The 25,656-nt window shown below is 41.1% G+C and overlaps 1 protein-coding gene across 2 annotated transcripts; it reads left to right on the top strand.

Annotated features, from left to right (window-relative positions):
• Positions 1 to 4,962: 4,962 nt before the first annotated feature.
• LOC144481921 (ras-related protein Rab-5B) lies at positions 4,963 to 17,395 on the top strand. Of its 2 annotated transcripts, none has more exons than XM_078201088.1 (6): positions 4,963 to 5,046; positions 9,509 to 9,748; positions 11,657 to 11,808; positions 12,476 to 12,598; positions 12,990 to 13,083; positions 14,638 to 17,395. In XM_078201088.1, exons 2-6 carry the CDS (start codon positions 9,589 to 9,591, stop codon positions 14,751 to 14,753), a joined length of 645 nt encoding a protein of 214 aa, XP_078057214.1. In that variant the 5' UTR covers positions 4,963 to 5,046; positions 9,509 to 9,588; the 3' UTR covers positions 14,754 to 17,395. The 2 variants fall into 2 exon arrangements, with proteins under 2 accessions (XP_078057214.1, XP_078057215.1); XM_078201089.1 differs by having other exon boundaries at positions 5,007 to 5,147.
• Positions 17,396 to 25,656: the final 8,261 nt, after the last annotated feature.

The raw sequence follows: 25,656 nt of genomic DNA, 5'->3' as shown, positions 1-25,656 counted from the left end.
CACTGCAACAATAAAAAACCCATATTAAGTACGTAATATGACATGGTGCCATAATATGAAACTTTGGGAATGGATCAAGTTAAATCTCTGGAATTATTGTCTCTGTGACTGGACTCCTGTCATATCCAGTCGACATGGAGGGACGGGATTATTCATAAACATGTGGATCACTGGAGCGGTAGAGAGATGCTCCAGCCGTCAGTGTTACCATCAAGAAATGATTTTGAACCTGTAAGTACTAAAATACCTGAGTACCTGATCGACCTGCTAACGACATAACTGATAGCTCCATGGAAGTAAGTAGTAATGAACTGCTTGTGCCAGAAAAGGTACTCATTATTTGTAGTTCCTCTTAATGTCGATCTAGTGGAAGCACCTCATACTACAGAATTACACCTCTCTACAAGAAACAGAAAAAAACCTTTGAAGGATTGATTTATAATTGTCCAATTCAAATGAATATCACTTAATTAGAATTTGGGCTTTGGTAACTCGGTTATTGAAGATTGTACAAAGGAGTTAAAGGGGGAGGGATGTGGTGATTGTCCCTTTAATGGCAACACAACAGAAGATGGTCACCTGGCTTGAGGGACCAATTGGGACTTAAGAATGGGTAATCACTCCAGGGGTCAAGTCCTACCTTCGGCCGAAGACAATCTGAAGACATGTGGAATCTGTACAGTTTTTCCTAATTAATAAATACCTTTTGTGTTCCTGAAAAAGTCTGTGAATATTGCACCCTGAATATTCAGATCCATTTTTCTTTTTCCCTCCTGCTTTCATACTTCTACACTCTGATAGATGCTGGGGACACAGTTCCATGGAAGATAGTGTTTTACACGTGAACGTCCATTTACCAAGATCAGGCAGCAAAAGATATTCTGATGATTCACAACTGTTTTATTGGGATAGAGTAGTTCAGAACAAACACTTGTTTCCTCTCTTCCCTTCTGGATTCTTTCCCTGTCCAGAAGCACCCCCACTGGAGAAAAGCTTCAATGAGCAGCACCGGCTCTCAATTTACTCTGAAGTTAGACCTGGTTTTGGTCTTACACGGGCCAGCATTTCTAAAATTGTCAGCCAGCAGTCCTTTAGTATCTCTCTGACTCTTGTGGCAGCCTAGATTCAACTGTGGAGGCATCACCGTACCTAACCTCATGCAACACCCAGGCACATTCTGAGATTTGTTTGGCTGATGATAAATAAAACTTCAAAATATTGAATAAGCAATGGTTCCTTATCATCAGACTTAAAAAAGTATTAACAGCTCCTCCCACTGGTGGGATTTTCCACTCCCGTTGAAGTCAATGGAGTATTGAACAGCTTGCCGCATTATCCAGCTCCAACCCCACTGTGATGGGACTGTATAATTCTGCCCTTTGTTTTAATATCTAGACTGTTTGTCTCTGAGAAATTTCTCTGCAGCTTGCAAAAATAAATGAATTGTCTGATTTAAAAGAGGTAACACAAAAGGAGTAGTTGAAGCCACAGAATTGCAACCAGAATGGGCATTCCTGCTAATATTACCTGGTTAGCTCAAACCACTAATTATAGAATATAGAATAAGGCCATTCAGTCCATCAGGTCCAAGCCAGTTTTTTGAGAGAGAGCAATCCAATTAACCCCTAATTATGTTACAGACAGCTTCACAGATAAGGCTAAAGAATTAATTTGCTCTTGACCTGTACAGCATTGGATCTGATTGGATCAGCCCTCTTTATTCCATTCTGGTTGTGCTTCCATATTTCCTGTTTGTCTCAAGAGAATGCAACGACTACTCCATGAAAAGGCGTTCTCATTCTTGTTGCTGATCTGTGGAACAGATTTTCCACTTCAAATGTTTTGGCATTAAATTGTCCAGTGCAGTACATACAGAAAAACTGAATGAGGAGGATCAGTCTTGTCTCAGTTATAGCACACTTCTCCACCAGAGACATCAATGCAGTACTAAGAGAGTGCCGCACTGTTGAAGGTGCAGTCATTTGGATGAAATTTTACATTTATCCACCATCTACCCTTATGTAAAAGATCCCATGGCACTACTGGAAGAGCAGGGAATTCTCCGAGTATTGTGACCATCACTCCCTCCACAACCATCATCTATGTGGATTTTCTGGTCCATCATCTAAGCCCCAGGACATTTTTTCAGGAGTTCCTCAGGATGGTGTCTTAGGCCCAACCATCTTCAGCTGCTTCATCAATGACCTTCCGACCATCGGAAGGTCAGAAGTGAGGATGTCTGCTGACAATTGCACAGTGTTCAGTTCCATTCACAACTCTTCAGATATGGGAGCAGTCCATGTCCGCATGCAGCAAGACTTGGACAACGTTCAGGCTTGGATTGATAAGTGGCAAGTAACATTTGCGCCACATAAGTGCCAGGCAAAGGCCATCTCTCACTCTTGTCTACACTGTCTCCGATTCCTAGATGTCTAACCCATTACTCAGCCAACTGAACTTGTCACAATTGTCAAAATGTGGTCTGATCAAAGCAATGTACAGTTTCACTCTCATCTGATTTGCATTTTATTGTTTCACCAATCTAATTCAGCATTTTATTTGCTTGTTGGTTGGACATGTGGAGCACTGAGTTCACTCAGATGTCATGATCTCTTTTAAAAGGTCTCCTTTAATTTTATCCTTCGCTATTTCAATAATATTCACATGTATACAATATTTTTACACATTTAAAAGAGAGAATCTAACCATCTCCTCTTGACAGTCAACATCATTACCATTACTGAATCTCCCACTATTGACATCCTGGGAGTTAACTTGCTTCAGTTTTGTAGAAGAGTCATTTAAATCCGAAATGTTAACTCTGTTTCTCTCCATAGATGCTGACAGACCTGCTGAGTTTATCCAGCATTTTCTGTTTTTATTTCAGATTTCCAGCATCTGCAGTATTTTATTTTTATTTCCTGGGAGTTATTGTTCATAGAAATCATAGAAACCCTACAGTGCAGAAGGAGGCCATTCGGCCCATCGAGTCTGCACCGACCACAATCCCACCCAGGCCCTACCCCCACATATTTTACCCACTAATCCCTCTAACCTACGCATCCCAGGACTCTAAGGGGCAATTTTTGTAACCTGGCCAATTAACCTAACCCGCACATCTTTGGACTGTGGGAGGAAACCGGAGCACCTGGAGGAAACCCACGCAGACACGAGGAGAATGTGCAAACTCCACACAGACAGTGACCCGAGCCGGGAATCGAACCCGGGACCCTGGAGCTGTGAAGCAACAGTGCTAACCACTGTGCTACCGTGCCGTGTTGACTAGAAACTGGACTGAACTAACCATATAAATACTGTGGCTACAAGATCAGGTCAGAGACTGGAAATTCTGTGGTGAGCAACTCACCCCCGACTCTCCAAAGCCTGTCCATCATCTACGAGACACAAGTCAGGAGTGTGATGGAATACTCTCCACTTGGCTGGATGAGTGCAGCTCCAACAACACTCAAGAAGTTCACTTTGTCTATCCAGGACAAAGCAGCCCCGCTTGATTGGCATCCCATCCATGACCATAAACATTCACTCCCTCCACCATCAGCCCATAGTGGCAGCAGTGTGTACCACCGACAGGATGCACTGCAGCAACTTGTCAAACCTCTTTCAACGGCACCTTCCAAATTTACAATTACTACCATCTATAAAGACAAGGATTGTAGACACATGGGAGCATTATCACCTCAGTTGAGTTCCCCTCCAAGTCACACAGCATCCTGACTTGCAACGATATTGCTGTTCTTTCGCTGTTGCTGCATCAAAATCCTGGAACTCCCTCTCTAACAGCACTGTAGATGTACCTACACCACATGGACTACAGGAGTTGAAGAAGGCAGCTCACAATCGTCTCAAGGGAAATTAGGGATGGGCAATTACTGCTGCCAGTGATGCCTAGATACCATGTTTGTTTGACTTAATTGTGTACAAATTGCCTGCCATGTTTCCGTACATTAAAATAATCGCTACAATTCAAGAATGTTTGTTAAGCTGCTCGGCATTTCAAGTTTTCTTGATGCAGTGACCAACATTATATAAGTGAGTTCTTACGAAGAGTCATACGGACTCAAAACGTTAACTCTTTTTTTCTCTCCATAGATGCTGCCAGACTGCTGAGTTTTCCCAGCATTTTCTGTTTTTAGAACCATAGAATTCTTACAGTGCAGAAGAAGGCCATTCAGCCCATCAAGTCTGCTCCAATGCTCTGAAAGAGCACTCTACCTAGGCCAACTCTCCTGCCTATCCCCGTAACCCTGCGCATTTAGCATGGCCAACCCATCTAAACTGCACATCTTTAGACACTAAGGGGCAACTTAGCATGACCAATCCACCTAACCTGCACATCTTTGGACTTTATTTTCTAACTTTTTATTTTATCATATAAATTCAAGTTCTGAAAGTGTGGTTGGTGTCTGTGGAATTGCCCCCACCCCCTGAAGAGGTGAGAATTTATCCTCATCGCTGTTGCAAGGTCAGTAGAATTAAATTTATTACTGGGAAATAGAGATGTTCTATCTTGCCTACCTAACAACACCAAGTGCACATCGAAGTCTATAGGCAGTGCTTTGGGCCTTCCTGAGAAAGGTGATTTGATATCATGTGAATATTTTGATATAATAATTGCCAAAAAGGCCACTCTAATCTAATTTTCTAAGTTAACTCTATCTGACCTCATTATGGTGCCACCTGATGTCAAGAAGAGGCGAGCGGACGAACCTTGCTATCGGAAATCCCGCCTTCACAGTCACGCTCTTCTCTGATTGGTTCACCTGGAACGTCAACCCGCCCTAGAAACCTATGACCATTGGTCCACCTCGCCTATCAATCACAGGCGCTCCCCACTCCTATTGCATATCAGGACGGCCGCGCCCGCCTTCCTCTATTCCCATTGGTGAATATTGCTGTCAATCAGAAATGCTAGCTTTTTATTGAGCCCCGGAGCTGTCAATTAACTCGCTGTGGTCCAGACTTGGCTGAGTCTCAGTTCTTGCGACACTATTAAAAAAAAGCTGCGAAGTTGAAGACGTCGTGAAGGTAGAAAATTATATTCAGCTTTTAGTCAGAATTATTTCCGAGTGACCCATTCCTAGTCGAATGCCGACTTAGATTTACCTCACGTTTTCCCGAATTAAAGGGTGTGTTTTGTGGAAAATATGTTCTGGTGGGTGTGGGGATTGGGCAGACAGGAACAACATTCGGTATTTTAAATGTTTATTTTATTGCCAAAGAGTGGATTAAAATGCCCGTTTCATTTTATTTTCTCAATTCATTGGGTTGACATTGTCGGTTGGTGTCTGGTGATTTGCAGGAGGGTTGGGTTGGAAGTTATTTTGGAGCTGATCCTTGGGCCTTAACCGATTCCTGATGTTGGGGTTTAAACGAGTATTCTAGACAATATGACTTTAGTAGTTTAGAAGTTATTGATCAGAACATATTCCGTGATACTATATGCAATGAAACGTTCGTTATTTTATTTAGTACCTTCGTGATTTAAAGCCTTTGAGCGTGATGTCACTTAATTGCTCAGCCCACGAATCTTTGCCTGTCTTGCGTAGAAATCAATCCAACTGCCCAAGAGGATTCGGACAAACAATATACATTGAACTATTTCCTCCACTTGTACTGACTGCCATATGCGTTGTACTTTTAATTTCTGTTACAGGAACAAACTCTGGATTATTTTAATCTGCCCCGTTTCTTGTTGTGGAGATGCCGGCGTTGGACTGGGGTAAACACGGTAAGAAGTCTAACAACACCAGGTTAAAGTCCAACAGCTTTATTTGGTAGCAAAAGTGGCTTTTGCTACTCAATAAACCTGTTGGACTTAAACCTGGTGTTAGACTTCTTGCCGTTTCTTCTGATCGAGAGGTGGGATTGCGAGCAAAGTGAAACAGGATTGTTTTCGTGACTCTAGTAATATCTGTGGGGGAAACGGCTAATGTTCTGAATTGAATGACTTCCGAAGATGCTGCTGTGGAGTGTTTGCAGCATCAGGGTTTTGCTTAAGATTTTTCCACACTAACTGACTTAAACTTGACAAACCAGGCCCATGCTGGTGGTTTGTTGCGTTTCAAAGACCAGTTCAGGTTGGTCAATTTTGCTGAAAGGCAAAACACAACTCAAAATACTGTATTTTCACATAATTTCAAATTAAATCAAACAACCAAATTAACATTGCTGAATTTTCTAATTGCCTTAATCTTTTTTTGACTGAGTACCCTCTCTCTTTGTCCCTCAACCAACAAAACTGATCTGGCCAATTATCTTGTGCATATGTTTCTTGCATTTCAAATGTAGTAGTAGTTGTAACATTAGCAATGGATTACTTTTCTCTAAAAAGCAGAGTTGTAGATCTACACCTCTCTTGGCCATCAGTTTCTGTGCAATTGGGGATTCCTAGAGAGGGACATAATACACTCAAAGACATGTTTCTTTGAGTCTGTGTTCAATCCAATTCTCTTCTCCTCCCTCACCTCGTGAGTTCATGAAGACAAGACTTTTGTTTCCCTCGCTAGTAATTTCCCAGAACAGGTCACTTGCCTGTTGCCAGGTGCTTGTAGCTTGAGGGGCACCACTCCAGTGTCTGACCAGGAGTGTCTCCTGCTCTTGCAGGTTGATACTCAGCTGGACCCTGTTTATGAATATACCTTGCTTAGTCACTAAGTCCTGGGGTGGGACTTGAACCTGGAGCTTCTGGCTCAGTGGTATGGATGCTATCCATTATGCAACAAGAGCTCTTTTTGGAGTCTGCACATTAACATGCCTTAAAGCTATTGATTTGAACTACAATATAACCCAGGAAATGACAAGGATGGTGGATTCAAATGATGCAGCTCTGCAATGGATTAAAAATTGTAGACAATAAAAACATGTTCAACAGTCCTGGTGCTCTAATTGGATTGTGTTCTAGTTGTGGGATGTTGAAGGCCTGGAGACCATAAGGAAGAACCAGAAATCTGAGCTTGTGCCTTTTGTGTAATGAGGCTAAATAACATAAAGCATTTAAAATGCCTGAAATGAAGACTAGCTGAACTTCCTGGCATGAGCTTTATGGAGAGTTCAGCTTGGAAAAGTGAGCCAGCTGTGGGAGGGGGTGGGGATCCAAATATCTTGGGCAAATTGGCTAAATGTTCATCCTCATGAAAATAACATGGGTATACCTTGATCTGCTCAATGTTGTATGTATGTCTAGGATGTTTGCATTGCAGTTATTTGTCAATTGGGCTAAACTTTTTAATCTGAGTAAAGATTCTTCCCCATTGCTTGATACTAACTGGAGCAATTTGTGAACATTCTCCCTCGGGTGGCCTATCACTAAAATTATAAATACTGTGCTTTTTGACTTGTTCACTGGGAATTGGATGTGGCTCGTTAAGTTAGCAACCAGCAGAGAACTGGAATCCAACTTGGTTTTTTCTGGTCCTTTCAATAAAGATTGTAGTTCCAGATAGGAGAATTTACTCCTGTATTGTCTACCTTTGAATTCCCAGGTCCAATTCAAAGCTCCTGATTTCAAGTCTGCCTACAGTCCTTAAATGCTAACCTAACATCAGTCCAGGAAAATTTACTTGTTTTTTGGTTTTCAATCTGCTAGATTTCCACCTGAGCCTACAGGTTTGGACTAGTTGGTATTCTTGTACTCTTTGATTGGTATCCAACTTTTGAGATGCATTGAATGGAAACTTCAAATCGAATTAGCCCATGAAAAAGACATCTACCCTGTACTGCACCAATCTAAAGCTTTGTTTCCCACACCAGACATACAGATTGCTAATTGGCAGTCTGTGTACAAAGGGCAGTAGGTTGAGACTAGTTTATTCCATGCATGCATCTTGCTGCAAGGGTTCTTTTATTCCATCACTTACCCTTTAGATGGCAACCACCAGCATCTAACCTAATGTCCTTCTGTTGGTTGTTGGGCTTAAACTTTTGTCACTCCTGGTGTATATTTGATGCAAGAAAGCAGCTTGTTTTTTCTCCAATAGTGTCAAATTAATGAACACTGATCAAAATCTATGCCTTGATTACTTTCACTCCAGTGAATTTGCATTCCTAAGCCTCAAGTGCCTAAAACTGGTTAAATTTGAGGTATTATGCCTTTTAGTACAGTAAAGTACTTTGTCTACTTGTGGTAGAACTTTGCTGTTCTAATGTGAAGTAATGTACAAAAATAAAGCTTCTTGCACAGGTGATTGGAAGTTGCTTTTGTCGTGCTTAGTAACCCAAGCCAGCTGTCCATGTTTTGGTTGTAGGAGTTGGTGCTAATGTTTTTTATCCTGTTTAAAAATGCTCATTTACAAAAGTAAACTTTTGTAAAATTGTCACGTTAAATGATTTTCCTGATCAAAGCAGGATAGCAGCTGGAGGATTTTAGTCATCCAAAGTGTGGCACAAGCCTGAGTACTGAATTTCAGTAAGATTACCCTTGTTTACTAGACTGTTGAGAATTGTGTAATTGGAGCTTGCTGAATGAGAACCCAAAAGTCATGAGACATGGAATTGGGTTCCATTGCACTTGCTGACTGCATTGGTCCATGGATTTAAAGTCACTACCCTGCAAATACCTAATGTGCTGTTTAGCTGCTTCTGCATCAAAATTGTGGCCACACCAAATGTATAAGCACTAACTTCAGCCCACTACATGTACTTGGACCTGCAGTAAGTATGTAGGCCTCCCCTTCAGCCTAGTGTGGTTCTCTAAACTTGCAGAAAGGTACATATTGAGACAACATGGAGATTTGTAGCTCCTCAGTAACAGAATGAAAATTTAATAAACCAGGTGAAGCTTGTTCCATTATGTAATTGCAACCTAAAATTATATGTTGGGTTTTTGTGATTTGCATTAGTGACTGGAGATGACTGTTCTAATAGTTTTCAGTCAGGCACAGAACAAGGTACCTGATCAGGCATCAGACCATCATTCATGGTCCTTAATTGTATGGGATTGACATGATCAGTCAGATGGAGGGGGAAATCATGGTAATACATGTCCATGCTGATGCATTTCACAACCTTGTCCCTAAACCAATGAATAGTTTTTCAATTGTCATTGAGTCACTAGTGCAGTTGTTAGAACCATTTCATTGCTGGGGATGAGCATCCCCAGTCAGATAATTGGCAATCTCCATTGAACAGCACCCCCTCGTGTGGGCAGTTGGCTAATTCTGATTTTTAAAAAATAAACCAAATCTTGATACTTTGACTAGACCAGAATTAACTGTCACTGTTTTAAACATAGAACTACAGTCAAACATGTGGGTTTTTTGCCCCATCCCTGAAACCTACTGTTATCTGACACTTGGCAAAAGCCATCTAGAAATTCCCTCATATTTTAAAAAAAAAATCACAAGCCTTTGTCATTCCTAATATCTCCAACTTTCATGTATCTGAAGCATCTTTGGACATGAACAAGATGTGGCTGATGGTTTTTAACTGAATTGCTTGATTAGCAAGATGTATATATTAAAGCATTGTTTTTCTGTTTTTCCCCTTGTAGGTTGTATGGTTCTACAGTGCCTAGCCTTTGGAATTGGTAGGCTAACTTATTCCTGTTAATAGAATCCTACTGTGAAGGCCATGGCCAGCAGAGTATCCAGGCCAAATGGTCAATCCCAAGCCAGCAAAATCTGCCAGTTTAAACTTGTATTACTAGGGGAGTCAGCTGTGGGGAAATCCAGTCTTGTTCTACGTTTTGTTAAAGGACAATTCCATGAATATCAAGAGAGCACAATTGGTGGTAAGTCCCTGTTTATGGGTACATCTTAAAATGATGCTGAAGCTCAGCATTCAGTAGCTAAGGACCAAGTCACTTGCAACAACTCCCTTGCTTCTTCCATCCTCCCTTTTTGAATAGTGGCTGACTAGCGGCCTTAAATCCACACCCACCAATGCTTCCCCCCCTTCCTTCATGACCTCATAGCGCTAAGTTCTTAAGAATTAAAGTACATATTTGGTACAATTCAAGGGCTTTTAAGAACCAAGCTTCTCCATAACCATTAGAAGTTTGATAAAACTTAATGCAATGATAAATGACCTGTGACTGGCAAGTTGGTGGTTAACTGGAGGCAGAATGTAGCAATGGTAAAGTTCTCTGAACCAAAGGGTTCACAAGTTAAACAGCTGAGTGGGTTTGTCAAAGAAGTCTACCTCATGTAATTTTAGCTCAGTTGGCTTTTTAGCAGGTTGACAATAGGCATCAGACTACAATATTGGTTTCCTGTCATGAGCATTGAGCTCATCATTATGGGTAGCTTTTGTGCAAACACATCAGGGGCAAATGGGTATTCTGATACCATAAAACAGCTTGCAACTAATGTCACTTGGGTTTTAAATTCATTCATGGGATGTGGGTGTTACTGGCTGGGCCAGCATTTATTGCCCTTGAACTAAGGGGTATTTAAGAGTTAGTGAATCTGGAGTTGCATATAATTCCCTGAAGGGCACTAGAACCAAATGAGTTTTTACACCTGGCAATGGTTTCATAATCATTAGTCGATTTATTGAATTCGCATCCCACCATTCATGGGATTCTAACAGAGATCCTCTGGGTTACTGGTCCAGTGACCTTTCCACTGCCACCAGCTTCCCATGGGTTGCAAATCTTGACTGGATGTACTCTATTTGGAAGACTGGACAGAACACTTTCTTCCTCTGGAGAATCTCGATTGACCAAGTTGTTGTCATTGATCACTGGCCAGCGTTCTCTTGGCATTCCCTCCAACCAATACCATCAAAAAATAAATCCAGTAGTCCATACCTGTTCAGGGATTATTTCATGTGAAAGTTAATTTTGCTGACTAAGTGATTCACTAGTTGTGTTGGCCATGATGATGGATATATCAAAAGTACCAATTAACACTAATGCATTTGGAGTCATTTTAGTTTGACTGATGTCATGTCTAGTTTCTCCTTTCTACCCTTCCCAAGACTTTTGCTAATGCGATGTTATTAGTAGAATGGGGCTGAGGCAAGGCCACTTGTGAACATAAACTTGATCCACTTTGAGGTGAGGAATGAGATTCCTGATAGTGGAAATTGTGATTCAAGCAGGCCTCAGTCTTGTGTCCTTGGCCATTTGTATGGAAAATAACACCTGCATATGGTGGTCAATGCTGCAGTATTGTTTGGTGCATTTTATTCCTTAAAATTATTGAAGATCTGTTTGCCATTAAACTTGGTCCAAAGTACAAGACTATTTGATGTAAAGTTTTTGCACCATTCTGATCAGGGGGGGAAAAGTGCTTGAGTCATGGGCTCAGTAATTTGTCTTGTGCTCTCCCATGACTGGGTCTAAAGGTTTAAAACTTATTTATTATTGTCACATGTAAGCTTACACTAACTGCAATGAAGTTACTGTGAAAATCCCTTGGTCACCATACTCCAGTGCATGTTTGGGTACATTGAGGGAGAATTTAGCATGGCCAATGCACCTAACCAGCACAGCTTTTGGACTGTGGGAGGAAACTCTCAAACTCCACACATTGAGCCCAGGTCCCTGGCACTGAGGCAGCAGTGCTAACCATTGTGATTACTTACAATTAATCTTGATCTGATTCTATTTGTTGAATGCATTTCCATGTAAAACACTGGCAAATTGACCTCAAACCAAAAAGCCTGACATTGTTTGTTTTGTGTTTTTAAAAAGCTGCTTTTCTCACACAATCTGTCTGCTTGGATGACACAACAGTGAAATTTGAAATCTGGGACACTGCTGGACAAGAACGATATCACAGTCTTGCTCCCATGTACTACAGAGGTGCTCAAGCTGCCATTGTGGTTTATGACATCACTAATCAGGTTAGAATTATGGGATTGCCCTTCTATGGTCAACAAAAGGTGTATTTGTTTTGATGTTGAGCTACCATGTATTTTTCAGGCTTGGTTTTTTTTTGGGGCGGGGAAGAGAATTAGAAATAAGCAATTCTTTAATCCCAATAAAATGTAAGTGTACTCAAAATTTGTGCTCCAAGAATAGGAATTAATTTGTAAGGGCAGGTAGATTCCATTCTGGCCAGTGAATTAATTTCAGGATAAACTTCCCAGCAGTAACAATTAATTGCACTTGAATATGGACTAAGATGGTATCCACTGCTTTCTCTGTAGATGGCAAACACTAAGCCCATGTCTTGGCTAAAACTTCTGTATTTGCAACTATAGAATGAAATCAGTTCATTATGGAAAGCAAGTACACTTGCCCATGGGGTTAAAAGATGTAAAGTTCAGATTTTGCTGGAGCTAAAGTGCTTCTAAAGGTGGGGGGGGGGGGGGGAGAGAAAGAGGGGAGCAAAAGAAGGGACTATATCCCTAGAACTTTGACAGGCAGTGTTAAATAAAATGCTCAACTTTCAATGTACACTGGCCTTTGATTTTTAAGATGCTTTATGGATGAACTAAGTTTCTCAATTGGGTATGGAATGGAACTAACCAAGAATGAGCTTAACTTATCAAATGCTGTTGTTTTCAGGAGACATTTGCAAGAGCAAAGACCTGGGTGAAAGAGTTGCAACGACAAGCAAGTCCCAATATAGTTATAGCACTGTCAGGAAATAAAGCGGATCTGGCTAATAAAAGGATGGTGGAATATGAGGTAGGTCTTTGGTTGGTTTGAGGGTTCTTGTGTTGGTGGACAAAATATGCTTAGGATTGTAGGTGGTTGTCTGTCTAGCTTTTCGATTAAACATGGGAGTAGCCATCAGTACTGCAGCAGTTGACTTTAGTACATGGCAATGAATTAAACACTGATCTTTGTCTAACTCCATTTGGCTAATCTGGCAAATTAGTTTTGGCCAGTTCCTAGTAAATATAAACAGTTTACTTGCCCTTTATGCTATAGGGGAAGGTAGACTTCATCCTTTTTAGACCAGCTTAAACATTCGTAGTCTAAGAACCCTCTTGATTCAAATGATTTTTTAAACTTCATAATTTGTTGGCTTCTCTGTTCCCCTTGACCTTAATTGCCACTTTTCCCTCGTCAACAGGAAGCACAAGCATATGCAGATGATAACAGTTTGTTGTTCATGGAGACATCAGCAAAGACAGCAATGAATGTTAATGACCTATTTTTGGCAATAGGTAAGATATGAAAAATAACTTGGAAACTGTTTCAGCTTCAATTCAAAGTAGAAAAAAATGATCAATGCCTTTGGTCCATGGACCAGATCAACACACTAAACCATTGTAAAATGTCATTTTAGGGAGAATTAATTCTGCTTCTGAATATCTTAACCACTTGGTTAAGTGGGATAGCTTCTCATCAGTGGGAGCCAAACCAGTTATAGCTACCTTACTTTAAAAATTATTCACAACCCCATTTTGTTAATGGCATAACCAAATGGCTGCCTCAATGCTCCCCAGGTAAACTAAATTTGTATGTTTGCAGTGGGAACCTGATGCTTTGACAGACATCCAAGTGATGTTGAGATTAGTTATGTAGTTTGTCTGCCCATGTCCCACCTCTGGATACTGCTTGTCTAAATCTTAAACTGACAGCTATGCTGCCATCAATATTTACAATCACTTGCATTACTGGTAACCACAATCTGGTCCAAAACCAACTAAAGGGTAACTTGGGCACATTCAAGGCTGTAATACAAAACCCTCAGCAAATAATGGAAAGGAACTTGGTTTTCAATTGTCATATCTTGCCTTCTATTTGAAGTTGTCAATGAGTGACATGACTGGTTTAATTTGTGTGGTCCTTCAAGCTATATAGCTTGACACTAAGTTGGTAGCATTACGGCTTTGTTTACCAATTCAGCACCTCTGTACATTTATGCTAATAGTCATTTGGTAGTACAGAACTTGCTATAGTGTCAAGTATTTCTGTTCTGATGCAGTACAAAAGGACTGCTGCATTTTTTGACCTTGACTTTTCAAATGGGACAGCATTTCCACTCAACAGGTAGTGATAGGATCTAAGATCCTGTAGCATTATTCAAGAATGGAGTATATGTATTCAACCAGTGCAAGCAAAAATATTAACTGGTCAGTTGTCCCTCTTGCTGTTTGTGGAACTTCAAGCGCAAATTAGCTGCTGCATTTGGCAACATGACTGCGCTAAATTACTTGATGCAATGTGGGTGCTATATAAACGCAAGCTCTTATTTTTAAATCCCCATTGGCTGCTAGCAGCAGCTGAAAGTTTCTTTATTTTTAAATATAATCCTGCTACATTTAAATCTGCTTTAGAGGCAAATCACATTGTGCAAATCAAGCTCATGGCTTCAAAGGTGGTTTTAGCAGCTCAGTTTTAGGTTCAGCACTTTGAAGATTTGTATAACATCTGTTACACACTTGACAAAACAACTATGGCAGCCTGGAGAAAGGCATTGACATTTCTTCAGGTTTCAGACTGGTTTTGCAGTTAAACCACTAGTTCAGAGCTTTAACCTCCTATAAGCTAAATGATGATTAGTCACTTGGTACATGAGTGACTGAGATCCCATTCTTAACTAGCATTAGTTAGAACTCCCATGTCAACCAGAGTCTTCCACATTCTCACTTTGAATATCACCTCTATGAAAATGCATTTTGAAAGTGGTTCTCAAATGATTTTAAGCTGCTTTCAAAGGCTGATGAACCTCCTGTATCACTCGGAGCACCATTACACGTATCTTTATCTTCCAGCCAAGAAGTTGCCAAAGAGTGAACTTCAGAATGCCAGTGGAACAACAGGGCGCAGCAGAGGTGTGGATCTCCATGAACCATCTCAGCAGAACAAGAGCCAGTGTTGTAGCAACTAAGCAAACAATGAAGGGAGCTTGCTCCAAGTTGACAACTGCACATTCAATGAGTTGAAATGGAATCTCTGCATCCATGCCTTTTGCAATGCCTCCATTAAGTACCTGCAGAATGGATGTGGGTTGACTTGCACCCATCTTTATTTTGTACTAGAGCTGCAAATATCAACCTAATCACTTGTTTTCCTCTTTTTAATGTTCTTGCCATGTGAATGCACTTGTCTGTCTCCTACAACACCAGTTACTCAAAAGCTTTTTTAAACAAAACACTTGTAGATAATTTGGAATTTGATTAGATTGTTAAAACTGTAATGTTGCAGCTTGTGCTGAATGCAAACCATATCATCTAATTTGTGAATGTTTGGCCTGTATTTTGAAACTGCACAAATAGCGGTATTTGCATTGTTTAACCTTAGCAGGTAAATCTTTGGTTGGCAACTTGTAGGGATTGGCCCTCTCTAGGATGGAAATTCCAAAGGAGGACTCTGTACAAAATAGTAGCATTGCTATCCTAGAGTAATGAATTTGGCTACTATTTACAGCTAGTTGCCAAAAGACAGTTAAATTTCAGTTAACTGATGTAATAGGAACCTGAGCTGTTTCCATCTTAGTTTCAAAGTACCTTCTGCAACAACAATTGGGTTCAACATGGGGCCAATGCTTACCTTTTTGGAGCATATGAGCAGGATATACAAGCTTGCAAAAGTGGGACAAAAGGGTAATAGTACACTGAAGCTAATAATGCACAAGTGAGGAATTATGCCTTAATGGTGTAAGTGCAGTTTCAAAATAGTGATTTTGGGCTACAATATGTTTTTGCTCCTTTGGATGTATCTCCAAAGAAGTGTCATAATAAGCTAGCTGTGAATCTTTGTGGAGGACTATTGGGGGTCATATTGAGCACACTTAATACTGTAAATGACTAACCACTACATGTTCTGAACAATCCAATCCACTTAACAATTTCAAGTTCCAACAATGAGGCTGTGTACATGTGACTGAACTGACATCTACAGAGCATTTGCCTCCACTTGACACCCTTTTGAGGCTGACCTTGGTATTGCTATTTGAATACATTCAGTTGAACCATATCAGCCATGAGTTAAATGAATTCTTCAATCTTTCTCCCCACCTTCATTGGAAGTGGAAAGGTTAAAACTAACATGGCAAAGTCAAGTTTGACTTTGGTGACTGGAAGCACTAAATTCTGTGGTAGTATAATACAACTGCTTAATTTTGAAAATATTTGAAGCTTTTCCTCTGATCTTAAATCTCACACTTGCAAAAATCCAATCACTTCAAATTTCCAAGCTCTTCCCCCTAACCACCACCCTTGGCTGTATCCTGAAGATGTTGATTTTAGGCATAGTGGTAAATTTTTTACTTGTGCAAGTTTTCCTCCCCACACTCTTGGAATGTATTGGATCACCTTGTAGAAAAGTTGTCATCTTGCAGGTACTGACTCAGAATGCTCAAGTATGTTTGGGATAGGGAGAGCTCTAAAGCATAGTTTGAAAGCCAGAAATCCCTTAATCAATGGTAAGATTTACTGAATTTCAGTTTTTAAATCAAGTGCTCAGTCCTTAAATTTGAGTTTCTCTTTTGCTAGAGAACTTTAAGATTGAAAACAGATTTAACCATAACAATGATGCCACATCCGCCTCCAGTGTAGAAATTGAGCCATTGCACAACACTTCAATTTTCAGATACTTTTAAATGTCCTGAGGACTCTTGAGATTTGGTGGTTTTCTTTGACAGTTGCCCAAGGTCATTGTCAAACTAGAATGTGTTTTTAAATTTTAGCACCTTTTTAACCCCTCCACAGTTGGGAGCACATGATGAATGGTTAGGCCTTGCATTGGATTATTTAACCTTTTTTTTTCTGATGCACTTTATCAATGTCTGTGTATATGTATGAATCATGCACTGAGAATAGTTCTAAAATCTGACCTTTCTGATAGAATTGCATCTTTTGTCAAGTTGACTCCATCTAGGTGTCTGACTTAATTCACATGTTTTATTGCATCTTCAAATGTTGTAAAATTGCCTTTCAGAACTTGTAGCTCACTTCACAATCCCTATTTGCCAAACTCCTTTCAGCACATTCCAGTTCCTATAATTTCTTGGAAAGTAGGGGAAGCCATATCTGGAACTTTGGACCCCATTTAGTGATTTGATCCTGTTGTAACAAACTGCATGGCACAGATGCATATGCTAATCTTTGGATGGATGTTATCTTCCACACATGGAAGTGAACAGGGCAGTTGTAGACACTAGATTTTTAAAATCATTCTCTGTGCAAGATCTGTAAAATACTGAATTTCAGTGCCAAGAAACTGCAAGTGAATAGATACAGCAATCCCTTCTAAAAATTCATTTGTATTTTTTGTAATTAAACCAGGCTTATTAAAAAAAATTATGTTGCAACTAAATCATTGTAATGGAATTAATTCTGATTCACATGTAATGCAACTGTCATGTATTAAACAGATGGCCTTTCTTTATGCTATGGATTATTACTGCACTTGAATGGTAACTTTACTGATGCATTTCATTTGAGCAAATGAGGGAGGTACTCTACCACTGAATGTTCAAAACAACCTGAATTATGCATTAAACTTGAGGCTTTCACATTTTGTACATCCCTTCAGTGTCTATCATTGTTTGCTTTGAGCTAATCTTGAGGTTTGGCTTCTAATCCAAATAACCAACAGGTCAGCACAGTTTTGACTCCAGTCCCCAGGCTTCTCAACAGAACAAAATCAATTATTTGCCTCCATTTTACCAACAGGGTTGGGGTTTTTTCCTTGCTGTGGTGAGGTTTTGAAACAGAGAACACTACCATGAATAGGGATCACTTTTGAAAACACAATTAAACATTAACCCTTCCGCTTGTACTGCAATTTCAGTTAAAGCAGAGAAACGGACATCAGCTAGTGCCATAGTCAAGTGAGCAAGCAGCCTGTGCACTTTTGAAGTGGAACTTGTCAAACCATTTTAACACCTCTCCATCTGCCCCTCCTAATTTCTCTGGCTCAAATTCTGAATATTCTGGTCCTGAGTCATGGATTACATTACTCCAGTTAGACAATTGTGATGCTATTAAGTTTGGTGTTAACTTTGCACTAGCTGGTGAATCACCTGTACACTTCCAGTTGCTGACTTTTTTTTCGGCCTCCTGGACTTTTCTGGAGTGCAGCTATACCTTTGACAAATGCAGTAGCCAAAATGCCAAGGTTTCAAATAGCAAACAATGGCTAGTGACCTCTTGAGGATTGTTTAGGCACAACTGACGTTCCTGAAAGGAGGTTTTTATCCAGAATATTTTTCACTTGCACTTTTTGGATTGGACGTAGTTCAACTTGCAGTGGCTGATGCCATGTTTTTTCTCCTGCATGTGATTTATAGCTAGATATTGCCACCATACCAGAAGTCATGATCTGACCTGTAGATCAAGTACTCCCTTTTCTGTGGAGCCAGCTATAAACTTCCCTACAGTGCAGTCACTTGCTGTTGGTGTCCACAGGTTCTAGTTGGTATGAGTGGAAATATTGTTTCTCTCTACTCAGGTGCCTGGCATTGCCACTAGTGCTGGAATTAAGCTGGTCAGGCAGTATCTGTAGAGGAAAAACCATTCCATGTTCAAATATAGCTTCAAATCTAATGAAGGGTGGCAATTGTGACTTGTTCTTTGCCAAAGGCCTCAGGCTATCGAATGGAAGTGATTAAATGTCATGGAACAAAAGGAGGCCATTTGCTTAGTGAATAAAATGTCAAAGGGCAGCTCTGTCTACAACAATGTGAAATGTCATATGGCAAAACCAGGCGGGCAGTGGGAGGTGCATAGACTTCAGATCATCGTCTGAAGTTGATGAACAGAGGCTGGCAAGTGCTTTCACTGGCACACCAACAGGCCAAGGCTAGAAATGAGCAGGTGTTGAATTAAAATAGCAAGTGACCAGAAGCTAGGTGTTGCTTTGCTTGTGGACAGAGGTATTCAACAAAGTCACCAAATCTGCCTTTTCTCTCATTGGAAGGAATGGTTTGCAAGTTTAATCTGTTTGGGACCTTTTTTAGAGGGCGAGAAGGGAGCAGGTTTTTCTCAACCTATTGTATGGGGAGGGGGTCATGGAGTGAACAGTCCCTGGATTCTGGGAGGGGAAGATGTCAGGAGTGCTGAGGTGGCTGAAATGGTAGCGAATAATCCTTTTGGGGGGAAAGGGGGTGTGGAATTAATCCTGAGGAAAAAATGACTGTGGAAGGTTACATCTTCAGAACAGATGTGACAGAATAGAGTCTTCACAGAAGATGGGGTTTGAGGAAATGTAGTTAAAGTAACTTTAAAGGTAGACCACATGAAGATAGAGAAGTGTGTGTGGGAATTGGAAGCAAAGTTCAAGTTTTCTAGTTCCCCCAGTTCCCAGCGTGAGCAGGAAAAGGCACCAATACAGGTATCATTTTGTTAATCAACCCTAGAACTCCGTTTTCCCCTGAACCACCCCTCAGCGAACAAAATCCCACTGCCTCACTTTGTGGTTCTCTAACTACTTAATTCAGTGATGGTCATGTATAAAGGATTAAAAAGTGTAAACTGGGAATTACTGAATGGATGCTAGAACCCTGGAATCTAGCTTGAGCAACTACCAATATAAAAGTGACGTTTTGAGTTCTGGTGCACGTCCTTTACACCGACCTGCTCATGTCTTCAGTTGCCTACATGTGCTCTTACCAACAAGAGTCCTCGAACGCATGCTGATATAGAAAAAAAATGTTGGAGTAACTGTGTTCCAGCAAGGAGTTACCATGGAAAAAGAAATGGAAGGAAGGAGAAGAATGGTTGATTTGCTAACAAATTCTCGGCCTGAATTTGCTTTTGGGACTTGGAATCAATACTGACTGAAGATTATGCCTTGCTAACTTCTAAATCTGTATAACTAGAACGGCAAAGCTGTTGGAATCACTGAAATTGCTCAAAGCAGGCCACTGTTTGCATGAAAAACATGTGTTTTTTGGTGACCTGCTGAAAGACAAATTTATAAAGCGCCTACCTTTTCGTTGCGTCTCAATGGTTGAGGTAAAACAGACTGTGGATGTTGGTGACTGCCCCCTACCCCCAAGTGGTGTTGTTATGTAATTACAGTGATGTGCAGCACAGATAAATTATTAGTGCATAGGATCACAAAAATGTACAGCACAGAAACCAGGCATTTGGCCCAACCAGTTTGTGCTGGTGTTTATACACACCGGCTTCTTCATCTCAGCATATCTTTCCATTCCTTTTTTTTTCCCCTCGTGTACTCATCTAGTTTTCTTTTGAAAGCATCAGATTAAGAATGGGATTGGAGACATAGAGATTCATAATGAAGTGCTGCAAATTGCTGAGTTTTCATTAACACCATTAGATGATGGCCTAGTGGTATTATCGCCAGATTATTAATCCAGAAACTCAGCTAATGTTCTGGGGACTTGGGTTCAAATCCTGCCACGGCAGATGGCGGAATTTGAACTCGAGCAAAGATACCTGGAATTAAGAATCTACTGATGACCATGAAACCATTGTCAATTGTCAGAAAAGCCCACCTGGTTCACTAACGTCCTTTTAGGGAAGGAAATCTGCTGTCCTTACCTGGTCTGGCCTACATGTAACTCCAGATTCACAGCAATGTTGTTGATTTTCAGCTGCCCTCTGAAATGGCTGAGCAAGACACTCAGTTCAGAGGGGCAATTAGGGATGGGCAATAAATGCTGGCCCAGCCAGCAATGCCCATGTCCCATGAATGAATAAGAAAAAAATTAGAATCTGATTTGCGAACAGTGGCCAGTCAAGGCTGAATATTGAAGTTGCTTTTGCTTAGTTGATTAACGTTCATGCCTCTGGATCAGAGGTTATGGAAGATTTAGGCTCATAATCAGTTCCAATGCAGTGTTGTGAGCAACGTTAGAAGTTTGGGAACCATGGAGGTGTAGTGGACAGTGAGGAAGGTTTTCAAAGCTTGCAGAGGGATTTGGACCAACTAGAAAAATGGGCTGAAAAATGGCAAATGGAATTTAACGCAGACAAGTGTGAGATATTGCACTTTGGAAGGACAAATCAAAGTAGAACGTACAGGGTAAATGGTAGGACTCTGAAGAGTGCAGTTGAACAGAGGGATCTGGGAATACAGGTACAGAATTCCCTAAAAGTGACGTCACAGATGGATAGGGTCGTAAAGAGTGCCTTTGGTACATTGGCCTTTATAAATCGGAGTATTGAGTATAAAAGTTGGAGTGTTATGGTAAGGTTATATAAGTCATGATGTGGAGATGCCGGCGTTGGACTGGGGTAAACACAGTAAGAAGTTTAACAACACCAGGTTAAAGTCCAACAGGTTTATTTGGTAGCAAAAGCCACACAAGCTTTCGGAGCTCTTAGCCCCTTCTTCAGGTGAGTGGGAATTCTGTTCACAAACAGAGCTTATAAAGACACAGACTCAATTTACATGAATAATGGTTGGAATGCGAATACTTACAACTAATCAAGTCTTTAAGAAACGAAACAATGTGAGTGGAGAGAGCATCAAGACAGGCTAAAAAGATGTGTATTGTCTCCAGACAAGACAGCCAGTGAAACTCTGCAGGTCCACGCAACTGTGGGAGTTACAAATAGTGTGACATGAACCCAATATCCCGGTTGAGGCCGTCCTCGTGTGTGCGGAACTTGGCTATCAGTTTCTGCTCAGCGACTCTGCGCTGTCGTGTGTCGCGAAGGCCGCCTTGGAGAACGCTTACCCGAATATCAGAGGCCGAATGCCCGTGACCGCATTCGGCCTCTGATATTCGGGTAAGCGTTCTCCAAGGCGGCCTTCGCGACACACGACAGCGCAGAGTCGCTGAGCAGAAACTGATAGCCAAGTTCCGCACACACGAGGACGGCCTCAACCGGGATATTGGGTTCATGTCACACTATTTGTAACTCCCACAGTTGCGTGGACCTGCAGAGTTTCACTGGCTGTCTTGTCTGGAGACAATACACATCTTTTTAGCCTGTCTTGATGCTCTCTCCACTCACATTGTTTCGTTTCTTAAAGACTTGATTAGTTGTAAGTATTCGCATTCCAACCATTATTCATGTAAATTGAGTCTGTGTCTTTATAAGCTCTGTTTGTGAACAGAATTCCCACTCACCTGAAGAAGGGGCTAAGAGCTCCGAAAGCTTGTGTGGCTTTTGCTACCAAATGAACCTGTTGGACTTTAACCTGGTGTTGTTAAACTTCTTACAAGGTTATATAAGGCATTGGTGAGGCCGAATTTGGAGTATTGTGTACAGTTTTGGTCACCTAGTTACAGGAAGGATGTAAATAAGATTGAAAGAGTGCAGAGAAGGTTCACAAGGATGTTGCCGGGACTTGAGAAGCTGAGTTACAGAGAGAGATTGAATAGGTTGGGACTTTATTCCCTGGAGCGTAGAAGATTGAGGGGAGATTTGATAGAGGTGTATAAGATTTTGATGGGTATAGATAGAGTGAATGCGAGCAGGCTTTTTCCGCTGAGGCTAGGGGAGAAAAAAACCAGAGGGCATGGGTTAAGGGTGAAAGGAGAAAAGTTTAAAGGGAATATTAGGGGGGGCTTCTTCACGCAGAGAGTAGTGGGAGTGCGGAATGAGCTGCCAGATAAAGTGGTAAATGCTTTTAACATTTAAGAAAAACTTGGACGGGTTCATGGATGAGAGGGGTGTGGAGGGATATGGTCCAAGTGCAGGTCAGTGGGACTAGGCATAAAATGGTTCGGCACAGACAAGAAGGGCCAAAAGGCCTGTTTCTGAGCTGTAATTTTCTATGGTTCTATGGTTCTATATTGATGACCTTGGATTCAAGTGCAGACACCAAACTTGTGGATATCTTAACTTGGTCACTGCCTAAAGTTGTAACAACATTCCAGATCCTTCATTGTATTGCTGACATATATCTAAATTGATTTCAGTGACAAGTATATGTGATTTCCCATATCTCTGGGTGGATCCTTAATGCATCCCTTCCCTACTTGTCAGATATACAGGAGACTCAAGTACTTTGTTTTCAGATTTTATGATACAAAAATCAAATGTGGAAATCCTAAGGGTGTGGTCCTGGATCTCTGAGGAAGATGGAATGGTTTTGAGTATTTTCTTTCTTTCCCATTGCCTTTTTTCATTCATTCACAGGATGTGGCTTGAGCATTTATTGTCCATCCCTAATTGTCCTTGAGAAGATGGTAGTGAGCTGCCTTTTTGAACCGCTGCAGTCCCCGAGGTGTAGGTACATCCACGGTGCTGTTAGGAAGCGAGTTCCTGGATTTTGACCCAGCGACAGTGAAGGAATGATATATTTCCAAGTCAGGATGGTGTGCGATGTGGAGGGGAACTTGCAGGTCGTGGTGTTCCCATGTGTCTGCTGCCCTTGTCCTTCCAGGAACTTGTGGGTTTGGAAGGTGCTCTTGAATGAGCCTTGGTGTGTTGCTGAAGTGCATCCTGTATATGGTACACACATCTGCTACTGTGCATCAGTAGTGGAGGTATTGAATGTCTGTGGATGGGATGCCAATCAAGCAGGTCGCTTTGTCCTGGATGGTGTCGAGCTTCTTGAGCGTTGCTGGAGCTGCACCCATCCAGGCAAGTGGAGAGTATTCCATCACACTCCTGACTTGTGCCTTGTAGATGGTGGACAGGCTTTGGAGAGTCAGGAGGTGAGTTACTCACCGCAGGATTCCTACCCTCTGACCTACTCTTGTAGCCACAGTATTCATATGGGTAGTCCAGTTTTCTTGTGGAAGCATAGTCCACTACCAAATACTGGTTTTAGAAAAGAGAGAAGACACATTTCCTTTACTTTTATTGCTTCTAGATTCTGATCCTGCTTCCTTTGATTTGATTTATTATTGTCATGTATTGGGATACAGTGAAAAGTATTGTTTCTTGTGCGCCATACAGACAAAGCATACCGTTCGTAGAGTACATAGGGGAGAAGGAAAGGAGAGGGTGCAGAATGTAGTGTTACAATCATAGCTAGAGTGTAGAGAAAGATCAACGGCAGGTCCATTCAAAAGTCTGACAGCAGCAGGGAAGAAGCTGTTCTTGAGTCGGTTGGTACGTGATCTCAGACTTTTGTATCTTTTTCCCAATGGAAGAAGCTGGAAGAGAGAATGTCCGGGGGTGCGTGGGGTCCTTGATTATGCTGGCTGCTTTTCTGAGGCAGCGGGAAGTGTAGACGGAGATAGATGGGAGGCTGGTTTGAGTGATGGATTGGGCTTCGTTCATGACCCTTTGTAGTTTCTTACGGTCTTGGACAGAGCAGAAGCCATACCAGCTGTGATACATCCAGAAAGGGTGCTTCCTCTGCTGCATCTGTAAACATTGGTGAGAGTTGTAACAGTCATGCTGAATTTCCTTCGCCTCCTGAGAAAGCAGAGGCATTGGTGAGCTTTCTTAACTACAGCATTAGCGTGGAGGGACCAGGACAGGTTGTTGGTGATTTGGACACCTAGAAACTTGAAGCTCTCAACCATTTCTACTTCATCCCCGTTGATGTAGGCAGGGGTGTGTCCTCCACTACGCTTTCTGAAGTCGATGACTATCTCCTTCGTTTTACTGACATACTTTCCTGTTGCATAAAAGCATTGCTGTTTTAAATATTATGGACACAGTAACGTACAACTATTAGTGTCTTGCCTATCCTTGTAGACCCACAGACATTACCACCATGTTTAAATAAACTAACACACAACATTAGAACTGTGAGTTTGGAAGTGAGTGAGTGGAAAATTTGATGGTGTTATTGGAGGCTGTTCTTGTATGCTTTTTATTATTAAGAATAGCCAGCTGGAGTGGGTTGGCTGAGGTTTGGGGGTAGATTACCTGCCAGAAAACAGTATGTGGTGCAAATGACCCAAGAAGAGAAAAGTCTATTTTTTTCAATATTAATGATCTTGTATTACATTGATAATATTGCTTGCTGTTTCAACTTATAAGACAGAAAAAGCTGAAAATGCACAACAGATTTATAAGTATCTACAAAAGATAATACTTCTGATGTAGACTCTATTCTTTTTGACTCCTGTATTGTAAGGATGTGGAGGCATTTCAAAACGAGTTCAATACTGGTAGGTGTGGAGCCATCCACTATAGATACTAAATTGGAGTATTTTTGAAATGGTGAGAAGTTTGTGACTGTGGAAAAGTAGAGATTTTGGGAGCTGGTACACATTTAAAATGACAGGACGAGTTGGAGAAGTAATTAAAAAGGTGAATGGAATGTTGGCCGTTATCTCAAGGTGTCTGAAATACAAAAGGATGGTAGTTATGCTTCACTTGTATGAAGGTCTGGTTAGACTCCATCTGGAATAATAGATGATTGAGTAGTTACCCAATCGAGGTGTTTAAAATGATTCGATAGTTTATCTGGTGAGGGAACTCAAAAATGAAGGGAAATAATCTGGAAAATTAAAGCTCGTCCATTTGGGAAATCAAGAAACATGTTCTCACTCAAAAGGTTGTAGAAATTTGGAATTCATTTGCTGTGAAATGCTGGGAGTCAGTTGGAACTTTCAAGTCTGAGAGATTCTTTCCTCGGTCAGGGTAGCAAGGGATGTGGAGCTGAGGTTGGCAAATGGAGTTGAGGGGCAGATCATCCAGAGTCTACAGAAATGGAATCATGGCTTGAGGGGCTGAATGGCCTGTTAAGTTAGTCGTCATCTTGTTTTTGACAACTGGATTTTCTCAGGGATGCTAACTCATGTTTAGAAAGTCTCTTCTCAAAGTTTGGTAGTTTACCTTTAATTGCAAGCTTTCTATTGGATTGCCTCGTGACAAACTCGGAACAGGCCAGTCAAGACTCGCGTGTGTGTTTTGGTGGAGGAAAAATTTGGTAACCTGTTCTGCTTGTCTAATTTTGCC

Source organism: Mustelus asterias, chromosome X (genome assembly GCF_964213995.1).
Source record: "Mustelus asterias chromosome X, sMusAst1.hap1.1, whole genome shotgun sequence".
Taxonomy (NCBI): Eukaryota; Metazoa; Chordata; class Chondrichthyes; order Carcharhiniformes; family Triakidae; genus Mustelus; species Mustelus asterias.
Note: the sequence above shows the minus strand (reverse complement) of the source record. Positions and strands in the feature narration are given on the sequence as shown.